A 23,632-nucleotide genomic window follows, 5' to 3' on the forward strand; every position below is an offset into this window, starting at 1 on the left:
TGCCTCAGCTTCACAAGTGCTTAGATTCCAGGTGTGTGCTACCACTGCTGAAAGTCCCTTTTTAAAGGGCCTTAAAAAAATCACCCTCAAAGTCAGAGACTCCATGCCCGAGTCTGCTCTTAAAGGGCCTGCCTCCAAATGATAGTACAATGGCGACTAGATTTCAGTCTAAGTTAGGAAGGAAACCCCAACCATATGTGCCATCATTATCAAATATTATAAAATTAAAATGGGCATGGTGCTATGTGACTATCATCCCAAGAGGCTGAGGCAGGAGAATTACAAATTACAAGTTTGAGATCACCCCTGGGCTACATAGCAAGTCCCAGGCCAGCCTGAGCATTCTCTCATATGAATATTCATTTATATGTAAATAATACAGAATGAGAAATGCAGTAACATCTTAAAAATATGATAAAAATGATATTTAAAAAGGTAATTAAGGCTGGGGATAGAGCTCAGTAGCAGAGCCCATGCCTAGAATGCATAAGGCCTCAAATTTGCTCCCTAACACCACAAAATAAATAAAAGTAAAAACAAAGGTGGATATGGAGGAGGTCCTACATTAAGTGTGAAATGGAGCAGATAGCTTGACAGTCACTTGGGAGGGCCATCCCACACAGATTAAAGGATTTAAATAGACACATCTCCCCAGAGAAGCTATGTAAATAGTCAATAAGCCATAAAAAATGTCCACCTTCACCACCCATTAGAGAAATGCAAATCAAAACTGCATGCCAGCCTGTATGGAAACCCACACCTGCGGCCCCAGCGCTCTGGAGACAGAGTCAGGAAACTGGTTGCTAGTTAAAGTCCAGCCTGGCCCACACGGAGACGCCGTCTCATAAGCAAACAGAAACTGCACACCACTCATCAGGACAGCCACCAGCAAACCCAGAGGGAGGGATGAGTGTGGCGGGAGGTGGAGGATTTGGAGCCCGATGCATCATTGGTGGGAGGCCAAATGGGATAGCTCTGCAGACGACGGTCCGGCAGGGCCTCATGATCTGAAGAGTAAAGCTACCAGGGGCTGAAGGGACAGCTCGGCCACTGAAAGCATCGGCTGCTTGCAGAGGACCTGGTTCGGATCCCAGCATCTGCATGGGGGGGGGGGAGTCTATAGATGTAATTCCAGTTCCAGGGGATCTGACGCCTTCTTCTGACCTCATCAGATGCGAGCACACACATGACACACATACATCCATGTAAGTAAACATTCATACACAGAAAATAAAATAAACAAATCTAAAAAATTTTAATTAAAAATAAATTTATTAGATGGCATAGGAATTCCACTTCTGGATATATACCCAAAAGACTTTGAAGTACAGTCAGACATGGTGCTACACACCTGTAATCCCAACACTCTGGGAGGGAGAGGCAGGAGGATTGTGAGTCTGAGGCCAGGCTGGGCTACACGGTGAGACTCTGCCTCAAAAACTCAACACGAAGATTGAAAAGCAGGATCTGGAAGATATATTTGCCCACTCCTGTTTGTAGCCACATCATTCACAGTCACCGGAGGTCATGACAGAGGAACAGACCGACACATGGGGTGTGCACACAACAGAATCGGGTTCTACCTGCAGAAGGGAGGAAACTCTGACCCAGGCTACAGCCTGGGCGACCTTTGATATTACTGAAGAAGAGAAACCAGTGACAAAGAGACAAATGCTACATCAGTCCCGTTCTAGAGCTCCTGGAGTAGTCAGATTCAGAAGACAGAACCTGGAAGGAGGCTCCCAGGGCTTAAAGGAGCAGTGGGGAGTTCGAGGTGGGGTGGGGGTGGGGAGTAGGGGTGCGGAAGTGGGGGGGGGAGAGTAAAGGGGTAGAGAGTAGGGCGGGGAGTAGGGAGTGGGGTGGGAAGTAGGGGTGGGGGTGGAGAGTAGGGAAGTGGGGGTGGGGAGTAGGGGTGGGGTGGGGTAGAGGGTAGGGTGGGGAGTAGGGGTGGGGGTGGGAAGTAGGGGTGGGGGTGGAGAGTAGGGAAGTGGGGGTGGGGAGTAGGGAGTGGGGGTGGGAAGTAGGGGGTGGGGTGGGGTAGAGGGTAGGGTGGGGAGTAGGGGGTGGGGTGGGAAGTAGGGGTGGGGGTGGAGAGTAGGGAGTGGGGGTGGGGAGTAGGGGGTGGGGGTGGGAAGTAGGGGGTGGGGTGGGGTAGAGGGTAGGGTGGGGAGTAGGGGGTGGGGGTGGGAAGTAGGGGTGGGGGTGGAGAGTAGGGAAGTGGGGGTGGGGAGTAGGGAAGTGGGGGTGGGGAGTAGGGGGTGGGAGCGCTGCTGCTTCACACTTTTGCCAGATGAAGATCCACGTAGACTGATGACCGGCACACCCCAGGGTGAATAGTGACATGACACTTAGATATGATCAACATGGGAATACTTATTCATTTATTTATGTATTTATTTTGAGTTTTGAGACAGGGCCTCCTATGGCCCAGGTTAGCCCTGCTGGATAACTAAGGCTGGCCTTGAACTCACAATCCTCCTGCCTTTATTTACCCAAGTGTCGGGATTATAAGTGTAGGCCACCGTGATCAGAGGTAAATTTAACTATGTTTATTTGGTCATAGTTTTTTAAAAGAATGAGCTGGGGGGGTGGGGAAGCACACTAGAATACAGCCCCTGAGTGAGGAAGGAGGGGAGCCAGGGCATGTAGGGTATCCGGAAATGAAGGGCATCCATATCCCAGAGGCTGAAGCTTTCTCAGGAGGAAACGTTAGGAGAGTTGATGAAATGGAAGAAAATGGAGGCCAGTGAGGTAGAGTGTCCACAGTGAAGTGTTCTCCGCCCATGCCTGTCTCAGGGCTTCTCTGGCTCAGGAGCTCGAAGAGCCTGTTAAGAAAGGAAAATTTTCATGTCTTGGGATCATAACCCCTGCTGGGTGGTATAGGAGATGGAGTTTTGGGTGGTGATCAGGTCACCTGGGTGGTGGGGGTGGGGGGATGGAGGCCTCATGCACAGGATTGGTACCCTTGCCAAACAGACTTGAGAAAGACCAGGATTTTCCTTGACTGTGTAGACATAACAAGAAGCAACTCTCTGAAAGCCAGAAAGGGCAACCCTCCTCAGACAGAGCATCTGCCCTCTTCTGATCGTGGATTTCCCTGCCTGAAGGTGTGCAGTATGGACAGGACCCTCCTGTAGGCAAAAGCGTCTTGTCTGCTCTCGGGATGCTGGGCCATCAGAACGAACTGGTTTTTAGGAAGGTGACTAGGATGATGAGCAGGTAACACGGAGCTTCCCTGGGGATTGCAGGTCCTGGAAGGTGGGAGGAGGGAGGAGCCGCAAGCAGGGGCAGAGGCTGGAGAGTGGGTGCTAAGATATTTATCACTCACCTGCTCCCAGCCAATTTCCTTGGGGACTTCAATGCACTCCTTCACCGCGAAGCGTCAATAACAAGATCTGGCTCTTACCTCCTCCGGAGCCTTTATGCTTCATGGTGGAAAGACAGTGGAATTTGACTCCGCTGCCAACATACTGGGTGACCTTGGGCTGCTTACTTAGCCTCAGTGAACTCCAGGCTCATCCATAGAAAGGGAGCCGTGATGCCACCACCCTGCTATTGTTGAGAGGATCTGATGAGGTCACGTCAGTGAAAAGAGCCTTTGTGAGTCACCCAGAGCCGTGCTGGCCTTTGAATAGAACCCAGAGAACTAAGTGTTCATGAAGGAGGCTCCAGGCAGGAGTGGAGAAGCCGGGCTGAAGTGTCTCTGGGTATACACGCTTGAGGATCCCTCTTCTTGGCACATGGGGATCTTAAGGCCCCCACGAGAGTCAGAGACTTCAGGAGGCCGGTGACACACACATCGTGGGACAGCGACAACCGTAGCGCCTGTGAATCCATAGTTGACATGCTGTGAAATGACTATAGGTGTTTCAAGCAGAAATTATGGTCTGTAAAGTCACTTGAGCACTCTATCAGCTCATAGAGACCACTTGCTCTAGGAGAAACTTGGGGTTTGGTTCTTCGGCGTCCCTGGACACAATCTGATTATCAGTTAGTCAATTCATAGCATGTTTGGGGGTATTTCTGCTTAAAGACACCTTGTTGAGTACATACATACTGCCCATTAACATTGAATTCATAGGCAACAGCACTGTAACGCATCCCTTCGTGAAAATGGTCTATCTCACATATTTTCGCCATGAGATACATCACAGCCTTCTTGCACTTAGGAAGCCCAGAGAGGATAGCTGTGCTATGCTTGATAAGCACAGTAAGATCTCCAACAAAGAGCATTAATATAACCCGCCCCCCCAAAAATAAGTAGCACTATATAAACCTTAAGAGAACACTTGTTGGGGCTGGACAGATGGCTCAGCTGTTAGTAGTGCTTGGTGCTCTTACAGAAGACCTCGGTTGGATTCCCAGCACCCACATAGTGACTCCAGTTGCGGGGGACACTTTCTTCTAACCTCTGCAGGCACCAGGCACTCACTAGGCACACGTGTATACACAGGCAAAAGACTCATACTCATAAAAGTAAATAAGTAAATCTTCTAAAAAAGCAACACTCACAGGCTAGAGGCCAGAGATTCACCTCATGCGGCAGCCTCAACATATCTGTGCCCTGGACGATCATCTGCCTGTGGCCGATGACCCTGAGCTCCACAAGTACTGATTTGATTGATTACAAAGAAATGTTAACAAAGAAGACTAATTCCCAAACATAGAATCCACACGTAACAAGCACTAAGGGCGCGACTATCCTCATTTCACAAGATGGAGAAACTCATCGGCGCAACCAGCTGGCCTTCTGCTGATAAACAGCAGGTCCAGAATTCAAACTCTAGGTTCAAACTTAGATTCAAAATCAAAGGGATTTGGCAGTGTTCGATATTGCCCTCCAGTCCACATTCACTCATTCATTTTATAAGTAAATCCATAGGCCCAGAGAGGATGCCCAGCCACTGCGGGCAATCCTGGCGTGGATTGCAGGCTTGGACAGGTAGACAGTCTTTTTTTTTTTTCTCACAGCAGAGCCCTGCTTTCATCAAGTGACTGAACTACCTGGGTTATTAATGCCTTCTAAGCTCCCAAAGTATTTCTCTCGCATTTCCAGGACTCCTAGGAACAGAATGGGGGTGGGGGGGGGGGAAGACAGGAGTCACGTTGGAAAAATGTTCAACCAGGGAACCTGGGTGTTTACAGATTGGGCCACCAGAGGTCGCCCTTGCCCATATGCACCCTCTGATTCCTAACCCGTCCCCCACAAGCGCCGGGAGGCCTCAGCTAGCCAGAGTGGTCCCAGCAAAGACATTAAACAATGGGCTGATTGATGCAAATGGACCATGAAAGACAAATTGTTCCGATCAAGCACATTCCAGGATCCTGCCAAACGCCCAGGGTGTGTGGAATTTCAAGGAAAAGCTAAGTAGATTTGGGCTGTCCCAGTGGCCCTTGAGCTTTCCTGGACCAGCTTTTCAGCACCTCCTTTCCCTGGAATGTTGCAGGCTTGGCCTGGGCTCCCAGGGGACTGCCATGGGTGGATGGGGAGGCTGAGGAAGAAGGGGACCCATGAGCGGATCTGACTTTCACAGTCGATAGGATCCTGGTCCGCCCCCCCCCTCCCCGCCCCTCCCCACCAGACGGCCTTGGGCTTCCGAACATAAAGATCCTCTAGCAAACTGCTCTCTACCCACCTCTCAGCCCCACACCCACATCCTTTTCCTGTCTCTAGATAGCCCTAGTAACAGCTTCTCTTCTCTGGCTGTTTTCCCACCTGTGGAGTGTGGCTAATTAATCATCCTGGGCACTCATCTCCAAGGGTTTTTTATGAGGATCAAAGGAAAAGCTATCTAGAAACTTTAACATTTCTGTTCAAGGAAGGCCACAAACCCACACCCACCCACATCCACTCCAACCCCAGGCTCCAGCAACCAGAGCTTGTTCCCAGCTCCATCCTGGCTCCCTGGAGACCTTCAGGTGACCCCAGTTCCAGCAGAAGCCCTGCAGTGTGAGCTTGCAGCCTCCTCCTCGGGATCTGAACTTCCGACCACTGCCATCCCCCAACCCCCCAGGGCCAGGGAGGTGGAGCAGTATCTGATGCTCGAGCCTATACAAGGGCTCCTTGTCCTGCCGGGCAGCCTGGCACCGGCTGTCTGATCCAGAGAGGGCTCTCTAGAGCCATTGTGTTCCTGCTGTGGCTTGAGGGACAAGCAGATCATAGCCCACCAGGACCAGGCCTGGCCCACCAGGCTCATCATGCCCAGTCCACCTGTGAAGTGCTGTAACTGAGTCCCTCGACTCATACTTCCCTAAGCTGCAGCTCTTGGTACCTCCCTCTTACCCTACCATGGCCAGACACGCCAGGATCTGTTCTGCAGTCTTTGGCCAACATGTCTGCAGTTACCCAGGGGCCCTCGCCTCTCCTCTCTTCACAGTCCAGCCCTTCCTTTGCTATCCTTTTCTAATTAACTACTTAGTAACTCATACCAGCTCCCCAACAGCTCTAACCCACAGGTAACATTCAATTAAATGCTATCATTAGTTATCTTTATGGGGCTGGAGAATCAGCCTGGGTGAAGGCTTTAAGATGTTGAAGGCACCCTAGAAGATACACAGCCAACAGGAGGGGGCAGGAACAGAAGTCAGAACATGGGGTCCAGGTGACCACCTGAGAGTTTCCCATCCCTCTACTGGGCATCTTCGAGTGGCAGGCAGCCAATAACAGCATCATATAAATATGATGTCAGAAGAGGCCAAAAGGGCTGGCAAGAAGGCTCAGCAGGTAAAGGAGCTTGGTGCCAAGCTTGATGACCTGAGCATGATCCCAGGAACCCATATGGCAGAGGAGGAAACCACCTCTTGAAGGTTGTCTTCACACACACACACACACACACACACACACACACACACACACACCATGGCATGCTTTTGCCCATATGCATACAAACAAAAATAAGTTACTTAATTTAAAAAAATGTTTGAAAGAAGATGCAGAAAAGGGAGCAAAGAGCAGAGCATGTAGCAATGTAGCAGAGTACGTGCCCAGCACATGCAATGCTCTGCGTTTGATCCTCAGCACTAGGTGGGGAAAGCCACTTCATATTAAAGTCGTCTTAGTACTGCACACCTGCGGTCCCAGCAGTCGGCAGGCAGAGGCAGGAGAACTCAGCATCTCAAGCCAGCCTGGGTTATAGGATGAGAAAAGAAGGGATGGAGGAGAGAGGGAGAAAAGGAGAGGAGAAATTCTTTGGGAGAGCAGGAAACTCTGTCCGTGTCCACTGAGCCATTTATAGAGAAAAACAAACACAGCCCCTGCTCCCTGGATGGCTTGCATCCCGCTAGGCGACGGCTATGCAAGCAGCCTGCGGTCAGCAGCCCTGCCCGGGGCCAGGTGTGTGCGCGCCCGCCTGCCCGGCATGGCCAGCTGCTCCAGGATTTATCCCAGAACCCCGGATAGTCTGGCTCAGCACAATGGGCCTCCTGGGTGCTGGCAATGGCTCCTGCGCCCCAGGCCACACTCATCCTGCGCGGTCTTTGCCAGCCACACCAAGAGTTAACTAGCCTAACCCTTCCTGACTTTGGGGCAGGGGGGTCAGTCTCAAGTCCCCTCAATAAGCAGACAGCAGTAGAAACCCTGCTTGGCCCCGAAGAAACCTCTGCCTCCTCCAAGCTCAGCCCAAAGGGAGAGTCCACAAGCCTGGAAGGAGTTAAGTCCACAGGATGTGCCCAGGCCCCAGCTGTTTCCGTGGGCGGGCAGGGATTTACAGCCTCCCAGCCTCCCCCACTGTGGGGCTGAGCAGCCCGTGCTGGAGAGAGACGCTTCTCTCTCACACAGAGACAGGAAAAGCAGAGCTCTTGCTGCGAGGTCAGACCCCTCTGTCTCGAAGCCAGGGCCTCCCACGCGGCGCCAGGGGGAACGTGGGGGCAGGAAAGAGGAGTCAGGAGGTCCAGAAGGACCCTGGCTCTGGACACCAAGATGTGTAAAGACAGAACTGGCCCTGCCTGTCCTGGGCCTCAACTCATGCATGAGTCATGTGGGGACAGTAGTTAGTGGCACAGAACTGGATCTGGGGATTCCAACTCCAAGCTTCCATTTCCAAAGAGGATCTAATTCTGTGTCACCTATACTGTGTGTGTGTGCCTCAGTTTCTCCTCTCTAGAAGTACCCTTTGGGGGTAGTGTAATAATAAAGCCCCAAGTGTCCATATTCTAGTCCTTCAAAGCTGTAATCCCATTAAGGATCTCGAGGTGGTATCTCAAGACCTTGATGACCCCTGTGGAGTGTAAATGCACCAAAAGTGTCCTCATATGAGGAAGGCACAAGGAGATGGCAGACGGACCAGAAGGCACTGTGACCACAGAGGCAGGGATGGCTCATGTTGCCCAAACCATGGCATACCTAGAGTCACTTGAGGCGAAAGAGGCCGAGAGGTTCTCACGCGGGGCTTGCAGCAGGATGTAGCCAGCCTGTATCTTGATTTTGACCCACAAGGTGACTATAGCCTTTGGCCTCCGGAGCCATGGAAGCGTGAACTTCCATGTGGGTAAGTCACAAGTGGCAGGATGATTTCTTCCAGTAGCCACAGGAACCCACTGCGGCCTCCTTAGCTGATAGAGTGGTGGCTCTCAACCTTCCCAATGCTGCGATCCTTTAACTCAGTTCCTCATGATGTGGTGATCCCCCTCCCACACACACACACCAAGCCATAGGATTATTTTGTTGCTACTCCATACCTGTAATTTTGCTACTGTCTGAATCATAATGTAAATATCTGATATGCAGGAAATCTGATATGCAATGCTCAGGGGGTCACGTCCCACAGGTTGAGAACAACCGTGATAAATGCCGCAGAGCATCCTGTGGTCCAGTGATTCTTTCCCTGTGTGGCTGTCACTTTCCTTTCAAGGAGCCCCCCTCCCCGCCCCCACCCCTGCCCTGGGACTGCGCTGGCCAAGAATATCATTTTGGCCTGGGGCCATTCCCCTGAGGTAGGAATGTAGGATGCCTGTGCTGAGCATGCCAGCTGGTGAGTGTGTGTTCCCTAAGTGGGAGACAGGAGAGCCAGGCTCTTCCACTATCAATCTCAGCCTCTTGGTGACTGGTGCATCCTCCAAGTCTACTGGGCCCGCTTGGCGTGGCCACACAGGGCTGTAGTCGGGAGGCTAACGCGAAGGGGGCCGAAGCAGGAGAACCCTGAGTCCCCTGCCAGCCGGGCCCACATAGAGAGACCCTGTCTCGAAATACAAATGACCTCTAGGGTGAGCCCTGGGTATCTGCTCTGGGCTAGCCTGTCTGCCTCCCACTCTACCTACCCAGGGGCATTTTGGAGTCTTCCAGGAGTCAGTAATTACAGAGGGGCCAGCATAGTTTCCGAGAAACCAAACTGCCATATCTGTGGGGAGCTAGGAGGTAATGGGGCAAGAGAGAGTCCAGAGTCTCAAAGCCTCAGCAATCACTTACTGGACCCACACTGTATCAGGTGCAGGGCCAGGCATGGGAGGTTCAAGGTGATGCAGCCCCTACCTAAATAGAAAGGTGTGTGTGTGTGTGTGTGTGATAATGCTGGCCTGAGACCACTCTCCTCAGTTCCTTGGTAGCAGTCCTTCCTAGCAGGACGTTTGTATCACCAAAACCAACAAGAGAAAGGGAGTCAGAATGGACAGGATGAAAGTCACAGTCTCATGGAGCCGTACAGCAGAGGTGACACCCCACTCTCTTGGCTAGAAGCAAGTCACAGGGATGGGAATGTGGGGGTGCTTGCCTAACGTTCACGAAGCTCTGGCTTCAGTCTCCAAGCCTGTGATCCTGTCATTACAGCACTCCTGAGGCAGAGGCAAGATCGGAAGTTCGGGGCCATCTTTCGCTATCTAGCAAGGCACCACGAGATGCTGGACCCAAACAAAGGGGATTAGCAGTCATGGAGGCTCTTTTGTTCCGAAGAGTGGAAGGAAAGATGACCCTGCTTCCTATTCTACATTTGTGGAAACTGAGGCCCAGAGCAGTCAATGAAGCCAGAGGCCCATTTCCCTAAGGGAGCGCTCTTCTCCAGGGACTAATTAGAAACTGGCAGGATCCGACAGAGAAAACGGTGAGTGGAAGACACCAAAAATAGGGGAATGATTGCCCTCCTTAGCCTTGCTAGGTAGCACTCACTGAACACTGGCATGTAAAGCTAAGTGGATGTATCAAGCCTGCAGAGTAAGTGTGTGTGTGTGTGTGTGTGTGTGTGTGTGTGTGTGTGTGTGTGTGTGTGTTCATTCAGTTAATCTCCACAGATCACCTGGACCCTAAACTCCATTAAGCAGTAAGTATTGCAGCCTTGACTTTTCAGCATCCATCGCTGTTAGTGACCCCTGACGATCAGAGATCTCTGAACATCAGCCCTGTGAGCTGACCACTTCAGGATCACTACTGAGGTTTTGTCTTTGTTACTGTTGTTTGTTTTATTTGGGTTGGTTTGGGTTTTGTAGTGTGTGGGGAATTGGATCCCGACCTTGTGTGTGCTAGGTAAGTCCTCTACCATCAAGCTACATGTCTGTTCTCTCTCTCTCTCTCTCTCTCTCTCTCTCTCTCTCTCTCTCTCTCTCTCTCTCTCTCCTCCTCCTCTCCTCCTCCCCTCCGTGTTGTGTTTTTTTCTTCTGTGTGTGTGTCTCTCTGTGTGTGTGTGTGTGTGTGTTTAATTGAGACAGGGTTTCTCTATGTAGCCCTAGATGTCCTGGGGTTCCAGGCTTTCAAATGCTTGGGACTACACCTGACTGTGTTGTTGTTGTTAAACAGAGTTCCACTATGCAGCCCAGGTTAACCTCAAGCTTATAATCCTCCTGCCTCAGCCTCCTGATTGCTGGGATGACAAGCATGTACTACCATGTCCATAGGTTGTGTGCTTTTATCAAGCACCCACTTCTGCTCATTTGCTGGATTGGTAACTACTGATCAGCTTCAATTTTATAAGAAAGGCAAGTCAGGCCAGTAACAGAGATGTGCTTAAAGTCACAGTCCTGGGTAACGGCCCCGTTTGAGTGAGGACTCAGAAGGTACCTCCTGCCTCCTGCCTTCCTCCAGGCTTCATGTGTCTGAAGGATGCCAATGGATCTGGGAGTCCAGTTCATGTCCACTCACACTCCAGGCACCTGCCCTGCCAGTCAAAGGCCCCTAACTCTCTCTTTCTCCCTCCCTCCCTCCCTCTTTCCCTCCTCTCTCCTTCTCTTTCTCTCCTTCCATGTACCACTTTGATGCAGACAGCCACTGGCCTGGGAATCCAATAGAGACTATAACGAGGGGTTAGGGGTCCTGGCCTCCCGTATCTTTTAGCCCAGAGTAGTGAATAATTGAGAGTTTTGAGTCCACTCCAGTGGCCAGGCTCTGTCCAGGCCAGGAGCAGCTAAGCAGGAGCAGGGGTGTGGTTGCTGCAGCCAAAAGGACCTCTCTCTGTATGATGTAGGCAGGAAACCTGAAAGTCTCTCAGGCCAGCATGGGCATGGGCAATGTGGGATGGAAGGAAGCAGGCCGTGCAAAGTGGCTGCTCGGAAGCCAGGAGGAAGCACACCGGAAGGCGTCCTTTCCCTGAACTTGCAGCTGATCCTGATGCACGCAGGCCACCAGCAGCAGCAACCCAACCACCGCCCTGAGTGGGGACACTTGTCTCTGAGTCTAGACTAGGTATGGGATTGGAGGTCCTTTCCCGGACACAGGAAAGTCACACTGCTCCCCTGACCTTTAGATGTATTGTCTTAATCAGGAAAAACACCCAGGGTAGTTGGGTAACACAGTAAGACCACATGACAGAGCTGGCTGTTGTGGGAATATAGGTCACATCTGATGGCTCTCTGAGTCGGGGCCTTAGATCAGAACACAGAAACGACGATGACATGGGTTACATGATTAAAGGCTGAAGTGTGAGGGAGTGGGACTTCTTCTGGAGACTTCGCAACGAGGGCCTATAACAGACCCGCTGGAGAAATCCCCCTCCTGGGCAAGTGGGAGACCACCAGAGCGGGAGGGAATGCCAGCTGCCGGCCTGTGGTTTGTAACTGGGATACGTACAGAGCAACTTGTAAATTCAAACCAGTCATACTCCTTGCGGTCTCATCAATGGTGGTGGTGGGGAGCTGGAGGATGTGAGATGTGTGTGGAGGGCTCTGAGCTGCACTGGAGCCTGATGAGCGGCCCTGGTGACGGTAATAACGCTGCACTGCAGTCCGCTGATGGTGGAAACTGGAAAGGGCCATGCCGTCTAACCCTCTTCAAAGCTGGAGATTCAAAGCCTGGGGAGGAGGATCGTGCTCACGAGTCTTATGTCAACTTGACACAAGTTAGAGTCATCTGAAAGAAGGGACCCTCCATTGAGAAAATGCCTCCATAAGAGCCAGCTGTAGGGCATTTTCTTAATTGGTGATTGATGGGGGAGGGCCCAGCCCATTGTGGGTGATGCCATCCCGGGGCTGGTGGTCCTGGGCTCTATAAGAAAGCAGGCATCAGCTCCTGCCTCCAGGTTCCCGCCGTGATCGAGCTCCTGTCCTGACTTCCTTCAGTGATGGACTGTGGTGTGGAAGTGTAAGCCTTTTGGTGGTTGTCTTCCATCACAACAACAGTAGTGACCTTACCTAAGACACGGACGGAAGAGTACAAAAGGCATGGACTCTAGACCGGAGTCCATTCAGAGCCACCGTCTGAGACTGGGGCATCTCAACACTGCTTTAACTTCTCTGAGTGTTAGCTTCGTCATCCCTAAAGTGAGGGACCTTACTTAACCTTGAAAGAAGGTTAAGTCTAGCACTGAGTCAGGGAACCTTAGAGCACACTCCGTGAAGACTAGGCCCTGGGATTAGGCAAAAGTACTTGGTAAGTGGTACTAATTTACGGTGGTAATTACGTGTAGTTTTCTAAACGAGGATTAGGTGGAGCAAGGCTCCTGGGAGGATTATTACACTGCTATAAAAACAAACACTTAACGTGCGCTATCTGTATGCTTTATCTCCTTTACAGGCATTCTCTCAATTACTTCTCAAGGTGATCCTAGAAAGCAGGGCTATTAACACCCCCATTTCAGTGGGGTGCCAAAAATCCTACCCAAGTCACGGGGGCTGATGTGAAGCACAGTGAAGACTCACACTCAGGCCTGTGATGGGAACCCACATTTCTCGGTGCCGCTGGGCCACCTCCACGCAGATGGCAGGAATGCCTAGGTGCCTGCCTCGAGTGAGTGGTCACAAACCATCTCAAGCTCACCTCTGCTACCCAGCTCCCCTCCCCATCCTAAAACAAAGAGCTTAGCACAATCCCATCCGCCTTCCAATGGGAACCTGGCCAGTCTGCCTGAACAGTATACTGCAGGGACACAGTAGAAATGGACATCTTAGCCTTCCACACCACAGAGGGGAGAAGAAAGAAAGAGAGAGAGAAAGAAAGAAAGAAAGAAAGAAAGAAAGAAAGAAAGAAAGAAAGAAAGAAAGAAAGAAAGAAAGAAAGAAAGAACACAAAGTGAAGAACTGGCTTTCTCTAAAGATGTGACTCAGTGGTTAAGAGCACTGGCTGCTCTTCCAGGGGACCCAGGTTCAAGTCCCAGCACCCACATGATGGCGCACAATGGTCTGTAACTCTGGTTCCAGGAGATCCAACACCCTCTTCTAGCTTCCGTGGACACTGGGCATGCATGTGGTGCACATACATGCAGGGAGACAAAACATACACACACAAATAAATAAATAATAAACGAATGAATGAATGAATGAATGAATAAATAAATAAATAAATAAATAAATAAATAAATAAATAAATAAATAAATGGAGGCTAAAGATCAATGACAGGTTATTCGCCTACCATGTACAATGCCCAAAGGTTGATCCCTAGCACCACAGAAAGGGAGGGTGCATACCAGCATACAATAGCGTACACATGGCAAAATCCTGTGCATAAAACACAAGGGCAGATTATTTAACGGTTGTAGGTTAGAAGTTAGCTATCTGCCTAGAAATGAGCGTGGATGGAAGTCCATGGACAACACCCAGGACGAAAGCGTGAAGGTAATGACACTGTTTTCTTCTGTGGGTCTTCTGCCCTTCCACGTTTTCCTTCAGTGAACACGTCTTTCTTTGGTTTGCTGAGACTTGTTTTGGTTTTGTTTTTCAGTACTAAAAACTGAACACAGAGCCTTGCACAGGCTAAGCAAATCTCTACCCATAAACCATACCACCAGCCCTCTTTCCTTTTAAGACAAGATGCCTAGGTTGACCTCGAAATTGTCATCCCCCTGTCTCAACCTCCTGGAGTAGTTGGGATTGCAGGCCTTCGCCACTAGGCCTGGCTCAAACACGTTTTTATAACAAAACTAAAGGTGTGTGTGTGTGTGAGAGAGAGAGAGAGACAGAGACAGAGACAGAGAGAGCTTTGCATCGGCTCCACCACCTATAAAAAGCACAGTTCCTGGAGGTGCTCTAGGTACCCCAGTCCCTTCTGGCCTGCACTCAGTTCTCATTCCCAGGATCTGTGCAAACCTGTCTGTATCTCTGGTCTCGCCTCACCTTTTCTGGTCCCAGCATCTTTACACAATCAATTTCCTCCACCCGGAATGTTCCCTGTGGTCAGAATCCTATCCCTGCATCAAAGACTCGTCTTTGAACAGACCCTGCTCCAGCGTGCTTTTTCCCTTACTGCATTCTTGGTTTCAATACCCTTGGGGCCTCCTGGAGACCAATGTCTGGTCAGGCCAGTGGCTTCCTGTGCTGTGAATATTAAGTGCTACCATACCACCGAGGTTGAGTTGAACTGAGTATCTTAGCAGAGGGGCCGGCCCTGCAGAGAGCTGGCAAGAGAGTCCCAGAGAGACTCTGGCTGGCTCTTCTCCCTGAAACCAGAGTTTGGTATCCTTCCTTCAAGAAGGTAGGAAATATTGCCAGCCTGAGCCAAAGGAGGTGATGCTCTGGGCCAAAGCATTATTGCCTGCAGGTTTGGATTCCATGGAGCCATCTGGTAACACCAAGAGGACAGCTGGTGGAGAGTTCTATCTCACTCACTGGGTCACCGATCAACGGTCCCAGTTTGTCCAGGACTGAGGAATCTCTCAGAATGTGGACTGGTCAGGGCACACAATGAGGAAACCAGGAAAGGTATGCATGTTGTTTTGAGGCCCCAGGCTGATGTCACACAAGAGACACAGCTGTTGAATCTTGGCCTGGGTGGCCTGGAGTAATCCTGAGTTTGGGTCCCAAGACCAACAACATCTTAGACCAGCACAGGAACAACATGAGGAGCTGGGAGTCTCCTTAGGTCTCGCAAAGCTCTCGATGCCCCCTTCCTATCCTAAGGTCCCTTCCCTCTTGAGACCGCTCCTGTCCTGGCCCTTGCACCTATGGAGAGCCAAGATAACTGGGTCTTTTCTTGCTGTTAGACCCCATCCGTGTGGATTTCTTTTTGTTTTTGTTTTGTTTTAGAGTAGTGTAGGAGCTTGAGACAGGGCCTCTGTGTGGCCCAGTCTGGCCTCAAACTCTTGACCTTCATGCCTTAGCCTGCCAAGTGCTAGAACTATAGGTACTACCCACCCAGCTTGGGCCTAGCCTTGTTTCAGGGCCTGGCTTCAGTCATCATCTCCATGAAGCCCTCTACCCCCACACCAGCTCACAGGCTGTTCTCTTCTCTGCCTTTGAAGATCCTTGCTCCTCAGAGCTTAACACAGGAGAATTTCTTCACCTATGAGCTCCCTGCTGTCAGCGAAACTGCGGCTTACATCCTTCATGTATGCGTTTACTCACACGGTAAGAATTAATCTATCTGGCATCAGCTAATAGCACATGCTTTAACTTCCATCATGACTAAGTTGACTCCCTCACTTATTAACTGCTGTGCGACTCTGAATAGTCTTTGCCTCTCTGGGTCTTGGTTTCTTAACATAAGACAGGTACCGCTCTCTCATCGAGTTCCACGATGTTAGGAGACTTAGCACTATAGATAACCGCAGCTCTTGGACCACTCCAGGGTAAACATATGCACTGCATGCCATCGTTATTATTGAGTCTACCAGGCGCCGGGTAATCTGGGACACCAGGAATACACAAAGGACACATCCAAGAACTAACCAGTCAAGTGTCGCAGGGCGACGTATAAACCGGCAATTGCATGCAGTGTGACTAATGAGGAAGGTATGGCCACACGGCAGGGAGAGTGGTTACTCAGGCTAGCCTGTAGGCAGGGCAGTCATGGGGAGGCATCCCAGAGCATGAAAGCCCAGAGCCATGATACCAAAATGTGTGGGAGGAGCTGGAGGAAACGGCTTATAGTACGTGGTGACCGTCACTGGTCCTGGAATGGGCACAGTTACCTATAGGAACCTGGACAATCAAACAAAAGCGTGTAAGGAGAGGGCGCTATGAGGAAGGGGGCCTTGCCCGTGGCAGGGGACAGGCAGCTGGTGGTACTGGTGGAAGAATCAATTGCATCTTATGTAGATCGCTCTGGTGGACTGCGGTGGGCAAATGAGGAACAGGAGACTGAAGGAGCACAAGCCAGAGCTTTCTGTACAGCCTCGGGGCAGCCTGGCATCCAGTTTGGCATTCTTGCTAGGGTCCTTGGATCCTGGCCCTGGTGGGACAGCTGCCCATGGTGCCTTATCGTTGTTGGCTGCAGATTTCCAGCTGACCGCCTCTCAGGCCCCGCAGATCCATCCCCTCTCCTTTCTTCCGCAGTTCCGGCCCTGGACTCTCTCCGGCTCTTCCCACCTTCTCCGTTCTTCCCCCCAACCCCCCCCCCCCGCCGCGGAACAGCCTCACTCTTGCCAAAGCCTCAACTCCCAACCCAGCTCTCCCAGACCAGAATGAGCCCATCCCTTCTCCCCTCAACCTCCCCACCCCACCTCATCGGACTCCAGTTGCTCGGCTGAGACTTGCCCTGTCTCATTTTCCCATTGATGACTCATGGATCAGGCGGGGTGAGGCCCCAGCTGCCAGAGCAGGGGGAGAGTTGGTGGCAACGGCCCCTCCCTGGCCTCACAGTGTCCTCAGGTCCAGCTGAGCAGTTTTCTCTCTCCCGAGAGAGTCTGCTGGCACTGTGAAGGCCTGCCTCTGTCACCAAAGGGGCTTTTACCCTACAGCAGTCCAACAGGCATTTCAAGCCTTTGCTCCTTCCTGGAAATCCAGAGCAGAAAGGGCACCCTGGGACTCAAGAAGCAGAGCAACCCCTTCCCCATCAAAGAGACCAAAACTCCCCTAAAAGGTCATTATCTTGAAATAGTGAATCGCTGTCTTTTTAATCAGTCCTGTTCTGAGTGCACCAGGCCTCTCCATGGGGAGGGATCTTGAGAACCCAGGGCTCTCCGAATATCGGTAAAGATCCTTTCTGTTGCAACAGTCTCCATCTACACCCATGTGCCAGGAGCCTGCTAAGTGCCAGGTCCACAAGAGGGTCTCCAAGGGTGTGCCTTAGAGGGTTTGAGATTCGCCTAGCAAAAGGACACACGAGTTGGCTTTGGGCAAGAACAAAGCTCACTTGGAACCAAGCTGGCATGTCTAAAGAAGCAAGGAGCTTCAGGAACCAGAGCACAAGCACCTGCCCTCTGCCCTTGACCCTCAGCCCTGCCCATGTCCCGCTGCTGCCCTTTGCCACACAATGATCCCTCTCAGCTCTGCTGAGGCCAACGCTGAGCGGCAAGGGAACTCTGCCTGGTGCGTCAAGGCTTCCCGTGCTCAGCTCTGCTGGCACCGGCTGCTACTGGTTGGTCTCCCACTAAACTCTGGCCTCCTAGGGCAGAGACTGGGTCGTCTATTTTGTCCCTCCATGTCCACTGGAGAGAGAGCAGGGTACCTGGTCCAGCAGGCATTATTTGGTGAGCGATCGCACCTTGATCCCAAACCCATCCCCTCACAAACCTCCCTTCCTCCGTTTCTGAGTGCCTGGTGCCTCACTTCTTTAAGCCTGAATCTCCACCCCCAGCCGTTCCTGGGCTTGATTGGAGTAGTCTGGAAATGGGCTATTTCATAAGGATGGCGAAGCTAACCCTTTCCCACTAACAGCTATATCATGCAGGAGTGGCAACTTTCTCCCCTTTCCTGATGCATCCAAGTGCTGACTCCATCCCCCACAGAAGACATCATCAACTGATCACAGCACCCGGGATTAGACCTAGCCTGTATAGCACTGATCTCGGTCGGCATGGAAGGTGATACTTTTTGACCCGGTGGGATTAAGCTATCCCAGGGTGGTGTAGACTAAAGAGATAATGCAAAGGACAGTTGTTGGAGTGTTCCTTTGTAAATCACACACTCATATTCAACTGGGAAATGTCATTTCCCTCCCCCATAGGAGGCACATCTGAGGCCTGAGGGACATGGAGAGGAGAAAGGGAAAGTTTGATTCGAAAACAAGAGAAATGTGAAGGGGTGAAACATGAGAAGAACAAAGAGGTTATCAAAGAGATTCCAAATTGGAGGGGTTCCCTTGGCCTCACTGTTGCTTCCAGAGACTCTGAAGCACGCCGTCGCTCTGCATCAGGGATGGGGAGACTTGCTGGTTATACTGGGAAGGGCCACAGCGGTCAGCAGCAGGCTCTGTCTGACTCCAGGCCGTGATTCCCCTGCATCTTTCCACGGAGGAATGAGTCCCTAATCCTAGCCACTAAGGAAGGCCTCCTCTATACATGTGTGCATTTGCATGTGGATATAACAGGGAGAGAAGCCGACCCAGCAATCAGAGCCGCTTCCCCGGTTAGCAGGGGCTAAGTAGCCTTCTACAGAAGCAGCGTCCGCAGGACTGTGACATTCCTCGGTCACACTGAGGCCGATGAGGCCGTGTCTACTGGGGGTACTGTGCATGGACCCCTCAAGCTATGTATTTCAGAGGGCCTATAGGTTGGGGAAGAAGTAGAAAGATGCCCCGAGCCCCGGGTGTCTGTAGTTAAAAGAATTTCACTCGGCAGACAGTGTGGTTACTGCCCACAGAATGGGCATCTTCATTCTGGAATAGGCATGAAATGGTAATGGCCAGACCCTTACCCCACCCCCACCACCTCCAGGCCCAGTACCACAGTGAGGAGAGGGCAACAGAGGTGAGGGAAGAGTGTGCAAAGAGAGAGGTGGCTGGGGGGTCCCAAAAGGACCAAAGCAGCAAGAGACCCCCAGGCACAGGCCTCATGCCCAGCAGATCCCCATCTGCAAGCTAAGTCCAGCGGTTGTCCTAAGGTAGGGTGGCCATCTTCTGCATCCCAGGCCAGCCTCCTGAGTTCTGGCGAGGTCCTGGCTTAGCATTCCATGAGGCACTGCCCTCTTCCGGGCATAATCTCAAGGCCAGGGGCCAAACAGCAGTCTGTAGAACCCAGAACCAAGGGCAGGATCAGTGGGAGGGGCCTCGATGCCAGGTAAGCCTCACATGCTCCATCATGACACACGAGGCCAGGCCTGCGCCTGGAAGGCCTGCGCCGGGTATAACAGTCTCAGTGTCCAGGACCTGAATCTTCATCCTCAGCCCCTCATCGGCTCTCTGCCCCTGGCCGGTGGGCTCCTTCCGTGATGATATGCTTCTTCCACATGCTAATAGCTTCTGCCACATCACATGTAGTCAGGCCCCAACCAACCAGAGTGGGCAGAGAAGCTGGAGAGAAAGGACAGTGTTTAGGACAGGGGCAATAGCTGATTCACCAGGAACTGGGTGCCTCACCCCAGGCCTTTCCAGTCTTTTCTACACCAGAACAAATGGAAATAACGTAGCCACTCCTGTGACCCACGGGAAATAGGTTCCAGGACATGCCTGGGACACTAGCTAAGATCTGGAAACTTCTTTCTATACCAGAGTGTAGTTTTTGCATATAACCTACGCACACTTCCCATCCTGACATCATTGCTGTAATTTTTTAATACCTAACACAATTATATAAATATACATATATATATATATAGTTGGTATACTATATTGTTTGGGAAATATTATCAAGAAAGAAGGTCTGTAAATGTTCAGATAACATTTTTCCCCCAACTACTTTTGACCAGGAATCGGCTGAATCCACAGAGGAGGAACAGGTAGCTACAGAAGGCTGGTGATACATTGTGGCCACTGCTTCCTCCAGCCCCCTCTGAGTCCTAAGTGGTCAAGGTGGACCCCTTCTTAGCCCAGCGGGTTTACTTTATATCCAGCTTCACTACAGTGTGTAGGGGGGAGGCAGTGAACAGGAATCTCAGAGGGGTTGGAGCATTAGACGGGCCCCCAGCCTCACCTGAACTCTGCTCGCTGGTACAAGGAGGAAGGGGAGGTGGATGAGGTTCTAGGCGAGGTGTAGTCGGGTCCTGAGGGACAAAAGCTTCCACTGGAGAAGTTAAGGCCAGAGTTATATAAATCCCTCCTTGACCCAGCTCAGGTTCCCATGGGCAGGCAGTGGTATTTGGGGAAGAGGGCAAGAAGGCTAAGTGCCATGGCTTTCAGGTTCTATTCCTGGTCCCTCCCTTGAGCCATGCTAACCACAAACCAACCTTCAACCTTCCGTCTTACTGCTCAGGGAGGATTAAATCATCACAAATCATTCATGGCCCCATCCTGTTTCCAGTCATCCAGCCCCTCTTCCAGCTGCATCTCCTCTGGCCCAGCCGACCTTGGCCAACACTCATGGATAGACCGACAGAGAGGCCCATCCATCATCCCTGGACCCGATGGCCTGGCTACAGCCCACCTCACACATCTCTTGCCCCTTGCCCTTCCAATGGCTCAGCCCTCCCTGGAGCCCCGAAGCCACCCACAGTCAAGAATGAGTTGTTGAGTAGTTGGCTCAGTCCAGCCCTCCACTGAGGTCCCACGTGGGGAGCTGGGACGCCATGATTTTGTGCCCAAGCCCTTATAACTCCTTCGATAACTACAAGATGGCGAGTCTTCGCCTCAGTTCAACGCTTAAATTCTCTGACAGGCATTCATTCTGGAAGAGAGTCATATAATGCAGGAGCCCTATGCTGGGTGAAAGTGTTAAGCACACAGGTCCACCACAGTGTTCAACCAGTATCTGAACTGGGCTCTTCCTCCCAGACCCTCCTGCCTGGCACCCTAGGGAAAAGGCCAGCTCTGTTCACTTGGCCAGGGGCCCAGGCTTCCCAAACACACTGTCTGGGGATCCTACCCTCTGCTGGCTCCAGCAACCTTCCCTAGCTAGGGCTGTCCAGCTTTGGGAAACTGGCAAAGCCCCCAGTTTTCTATAGAGGACCGAGTGGGGGCAGGAGAAGAGAGAGGGTTCAGTGCTCTGGGGGCTTACCTGACATGTCCTCAGGGCACGGAGCTGGGGAGGGGAGGGGCATGTCGATAAAATGGTATACCTCGTGGTTTAGGACACGAGGGTCCCAGTCCCAAGACTCTGCCGGGCCCGCACAGTCTGGATGGCCTGTTGATTCTTGAACTTGACCAGGCCCAGGGTGATCTGAGCGTTCCAGCCGGGGTCTTCGAGGGGGCAGCGGAAGTCGATCTCACCCCCGCCCTCGGTCACCAGCGTGAAGTAGATGTGGCGCCCGGTGCTCTCCACGCACTCCACGGCTTTGATGCGGGCGAAGCTGAGCTCCTTGGGCCGGCCGCCGGTGCCCTTGGCCTCGAAGAGCTGCAGCCCGCGCTCGGTGAGCACGCAGCGCTTCCGCTTCCACAGCTGCAGCAGCCCGCCGCTGCGCTTCTCCAGCACGCCCTCCTTCAGCACGGTCGCCGCCGCCGCCGTCATGGGCGCCCCCCGAGGTTCCCGCAGCGCTGGTGGCTGCGGCGGGCGCGGCGGTCACCGGCTTTTCAGCGCCGGCTTCTCGTGCCCCGGCCTGGCTGGCTGCCCTCGCTCCCTGTCCAGCCGAGCCCGCGGCCCCGGGCGGGGGGGGCGCCTTGCAGACAGCGGCGCCCGGGAGGCGCGGTGAGGATGCTGCTCGCTCGCCCGCCGCCCGCTCGGGACCCTGAGCACCGGCCCGACCGCCCGAGCCTCTGCCGGGTGCCCCGCGCCTCTCCGCCCGCACGCCCGCTCCCCTGGGCTCGTTCTGCGCGCTGGGAGGCTGCTGGCGGGATGTGCCCTTACATGTTCCGCCGCTCGCCTCCTGCGCCGCCCGCCCGCCCGCCCGCCGTGCATTCCTGCCCCGCTGGCCCTCCCCTCTGCGCCGCGCACCCGCCCGGACAGGGCCCCGAGGGGCGGGGCCACAGCGGGGCTCGAACACCCACCGCCAGCGCGGCCCCGGGAGGGGGCTGCTCACTCAACAGCCAGGCCTCTGGCCTGCTGTGGCCCTTTCTTAAAACACAACCTCCCACTCCTCCACCCACCCACCCCTCTTCCCTGGCCTCTCACCCGGGACATAGGAGGAGAAGGGGGGTTGGGGGGGGAGGCCAGAAGAGGAGACGTGGGGGAGGGCCGAGGAGCGTCTCAGAGGAGAGATGTCACTGCCAGCCAGGGGCTGGGCCTGCTTGGCAATAGCGCAGTGACACCATGGCATGGTGGGCGTCAAATGCCCGCTGGATGCTTCTCAAACCGCGGGAGTCCTGGTCCCCAGCCTCTGCCAAAGGCTAGTGTTGGGTTCCTCCACCATCAGCAAATGCCTGTCTGCTGGGCTCCCAGGAGGCCGGCCACGGCTTGGACAATCTATCCTCCCACGTTTACCTGCTTCAGCCTAGGGTAGACATTAGAAAACAGCCAGTATAAAGTGGGGAGAGAGAAATCTTGACGGACCCCTCACGACTTTACCATAGTGGGAAGTAGAGACAACGTGATGTGGGCTTGGTGTGTCCCACAGGTCTCTCCAAGTACCTGAAGGTGCGCAGCACTCATTTGGAGGACCAGCCATGCTCAGCCTTGTGGCTTCCCTACAGATTCCACCCCGGAGAATGGGCTTCTCCCTGGACTAAACTGAGGGGAGACAAGCTTCTCCCAGTTGGCTTCAAACCCCTCTTCCCTGATTGCAGTCTCTCCTGCCTGGACCACAGCTCTAACCTTTCACGTTTTCATCTGTCAAATGAGATAACTAATCGACCCTGATCTAGGAGGACCGTGGTGAAGAGTAAGTTAGAGACCTTGTCTCTGAGAATCTTGCAGTCATCTTCCTCCATGGCTCTCCTAGGACCTCAGCTGGCCCTCTTGGTCAACTCCTCCAGGCCAAAGTTTCTTAAACACCTATTCATGGCCATGTTAATAATCAATGTCTGGGACTAATGATGCATACTGATAACAGAAAGAGGACCCCTTTGTACTCATGCCTCATGTTTCTATCCTCAGTGAGAAACTAACCTCACTGGGAGGGTCCTGTTGTGAGCCAGGGGGTACCGTCCCCTGCAGAACCAAACAGGTTGGAGGTGTGGAGGGAGAAACCTGCAGGTGTGGAGGGAGACAGCTGCCAGCTTCTCACCCATTGCCCCGCATGCAGAGTGCATGTACACAGTAACTGTCTGTTCTTCACCTTCTCCCTCAGCTCCCAACCTCCAGAATGCCACTTCAGAAGAGAGAACAGACAGTGTCTTCAGGACCCCATCTGCCAGCCATGCCTTGCTGTGGCTTTTTCCCACTCTTCTTTTGGGGTCCCCCAAGTTCACCAACCTGGCAGAATCCTGCCTTGGCCCAACCTTCTCTCCTTTAGCAAATGGGTGGTGGTGAGGATGGACATGATGGTGTGGATGGACGTGGTGGTGTGGATGGATGTGGCAGTGGGGATGGACGAGGTGGTGTGGATGGACGTGGCGGTGGGGATGGAAGTGGCGGTGGGGATGGATGAGGTGATGTGGAT

At 52.7% G+C, this 23,632-nt stretch overlaps 1 protein-coding gene across 3 annotated transcripts; it reads right to left on the reverse strand.

The window, feature by feature from the left end:
- Positions 1-18,850: 18,850 nt before the first annotated feature.
- Phlda3 (pleckstrin homology like domain family A member 3) lies at positions 18,851-21,995 on the reverse strand. 3 transcript variants are annotated; one of them, XR_005093023.1, is made up of 3 exons: positions 21,157-21,981; positions 20,137-20,226; positions 18,851-19,517 (listed from the first exon to the last, which is right to left on the reverse strand). XR_005093023.1 is itself a non-coding variant. In XM_037211381.1 (2 exons), the coding sequence occupies exon 1, from the start codon at positions 21,604-21,606 to the stop codon at positions 21,226-21,228; it is 381 nt and encodes a 126-aa protein (XP_037067276.1). In that variant the 5' UTR covers positions 21,607-21,995; the 3' UTR covers positions 18,851-19,517; positions 21,218-21,225. The 3 variants fall into 3 exon arrangements, 1 of the variants encoding a protein (XP_037067276.1); XR_005093022.1 differs by lacking the exon at positions 20,137-20,226 and having other exon boundaries at positions 21,157-21,978; XM_037211381.1 differs by lacking the exon at positions 20,137-20,226 and having other exon boundaries at positions 21,218-21,995.
- Between the last annotated feature and the right edge of the window lie 1,637 nt (positions 21,996-23,632).

This window comes from Peromyscus leucopus, chromosome 15, assembly GCF_004664715.2.
Source record: "Peromyscus leucopus breed LL Stock chromosome 15, UCI_PerLeu_2.1, whole genome shotgun sequence".
NCBI classification, from domain to species: Eukaryota; Metazoa; Chordata; class Mammalia; order Rodentia; family Cricetidae; genus Peromyscus; species Peromyscus leucopus.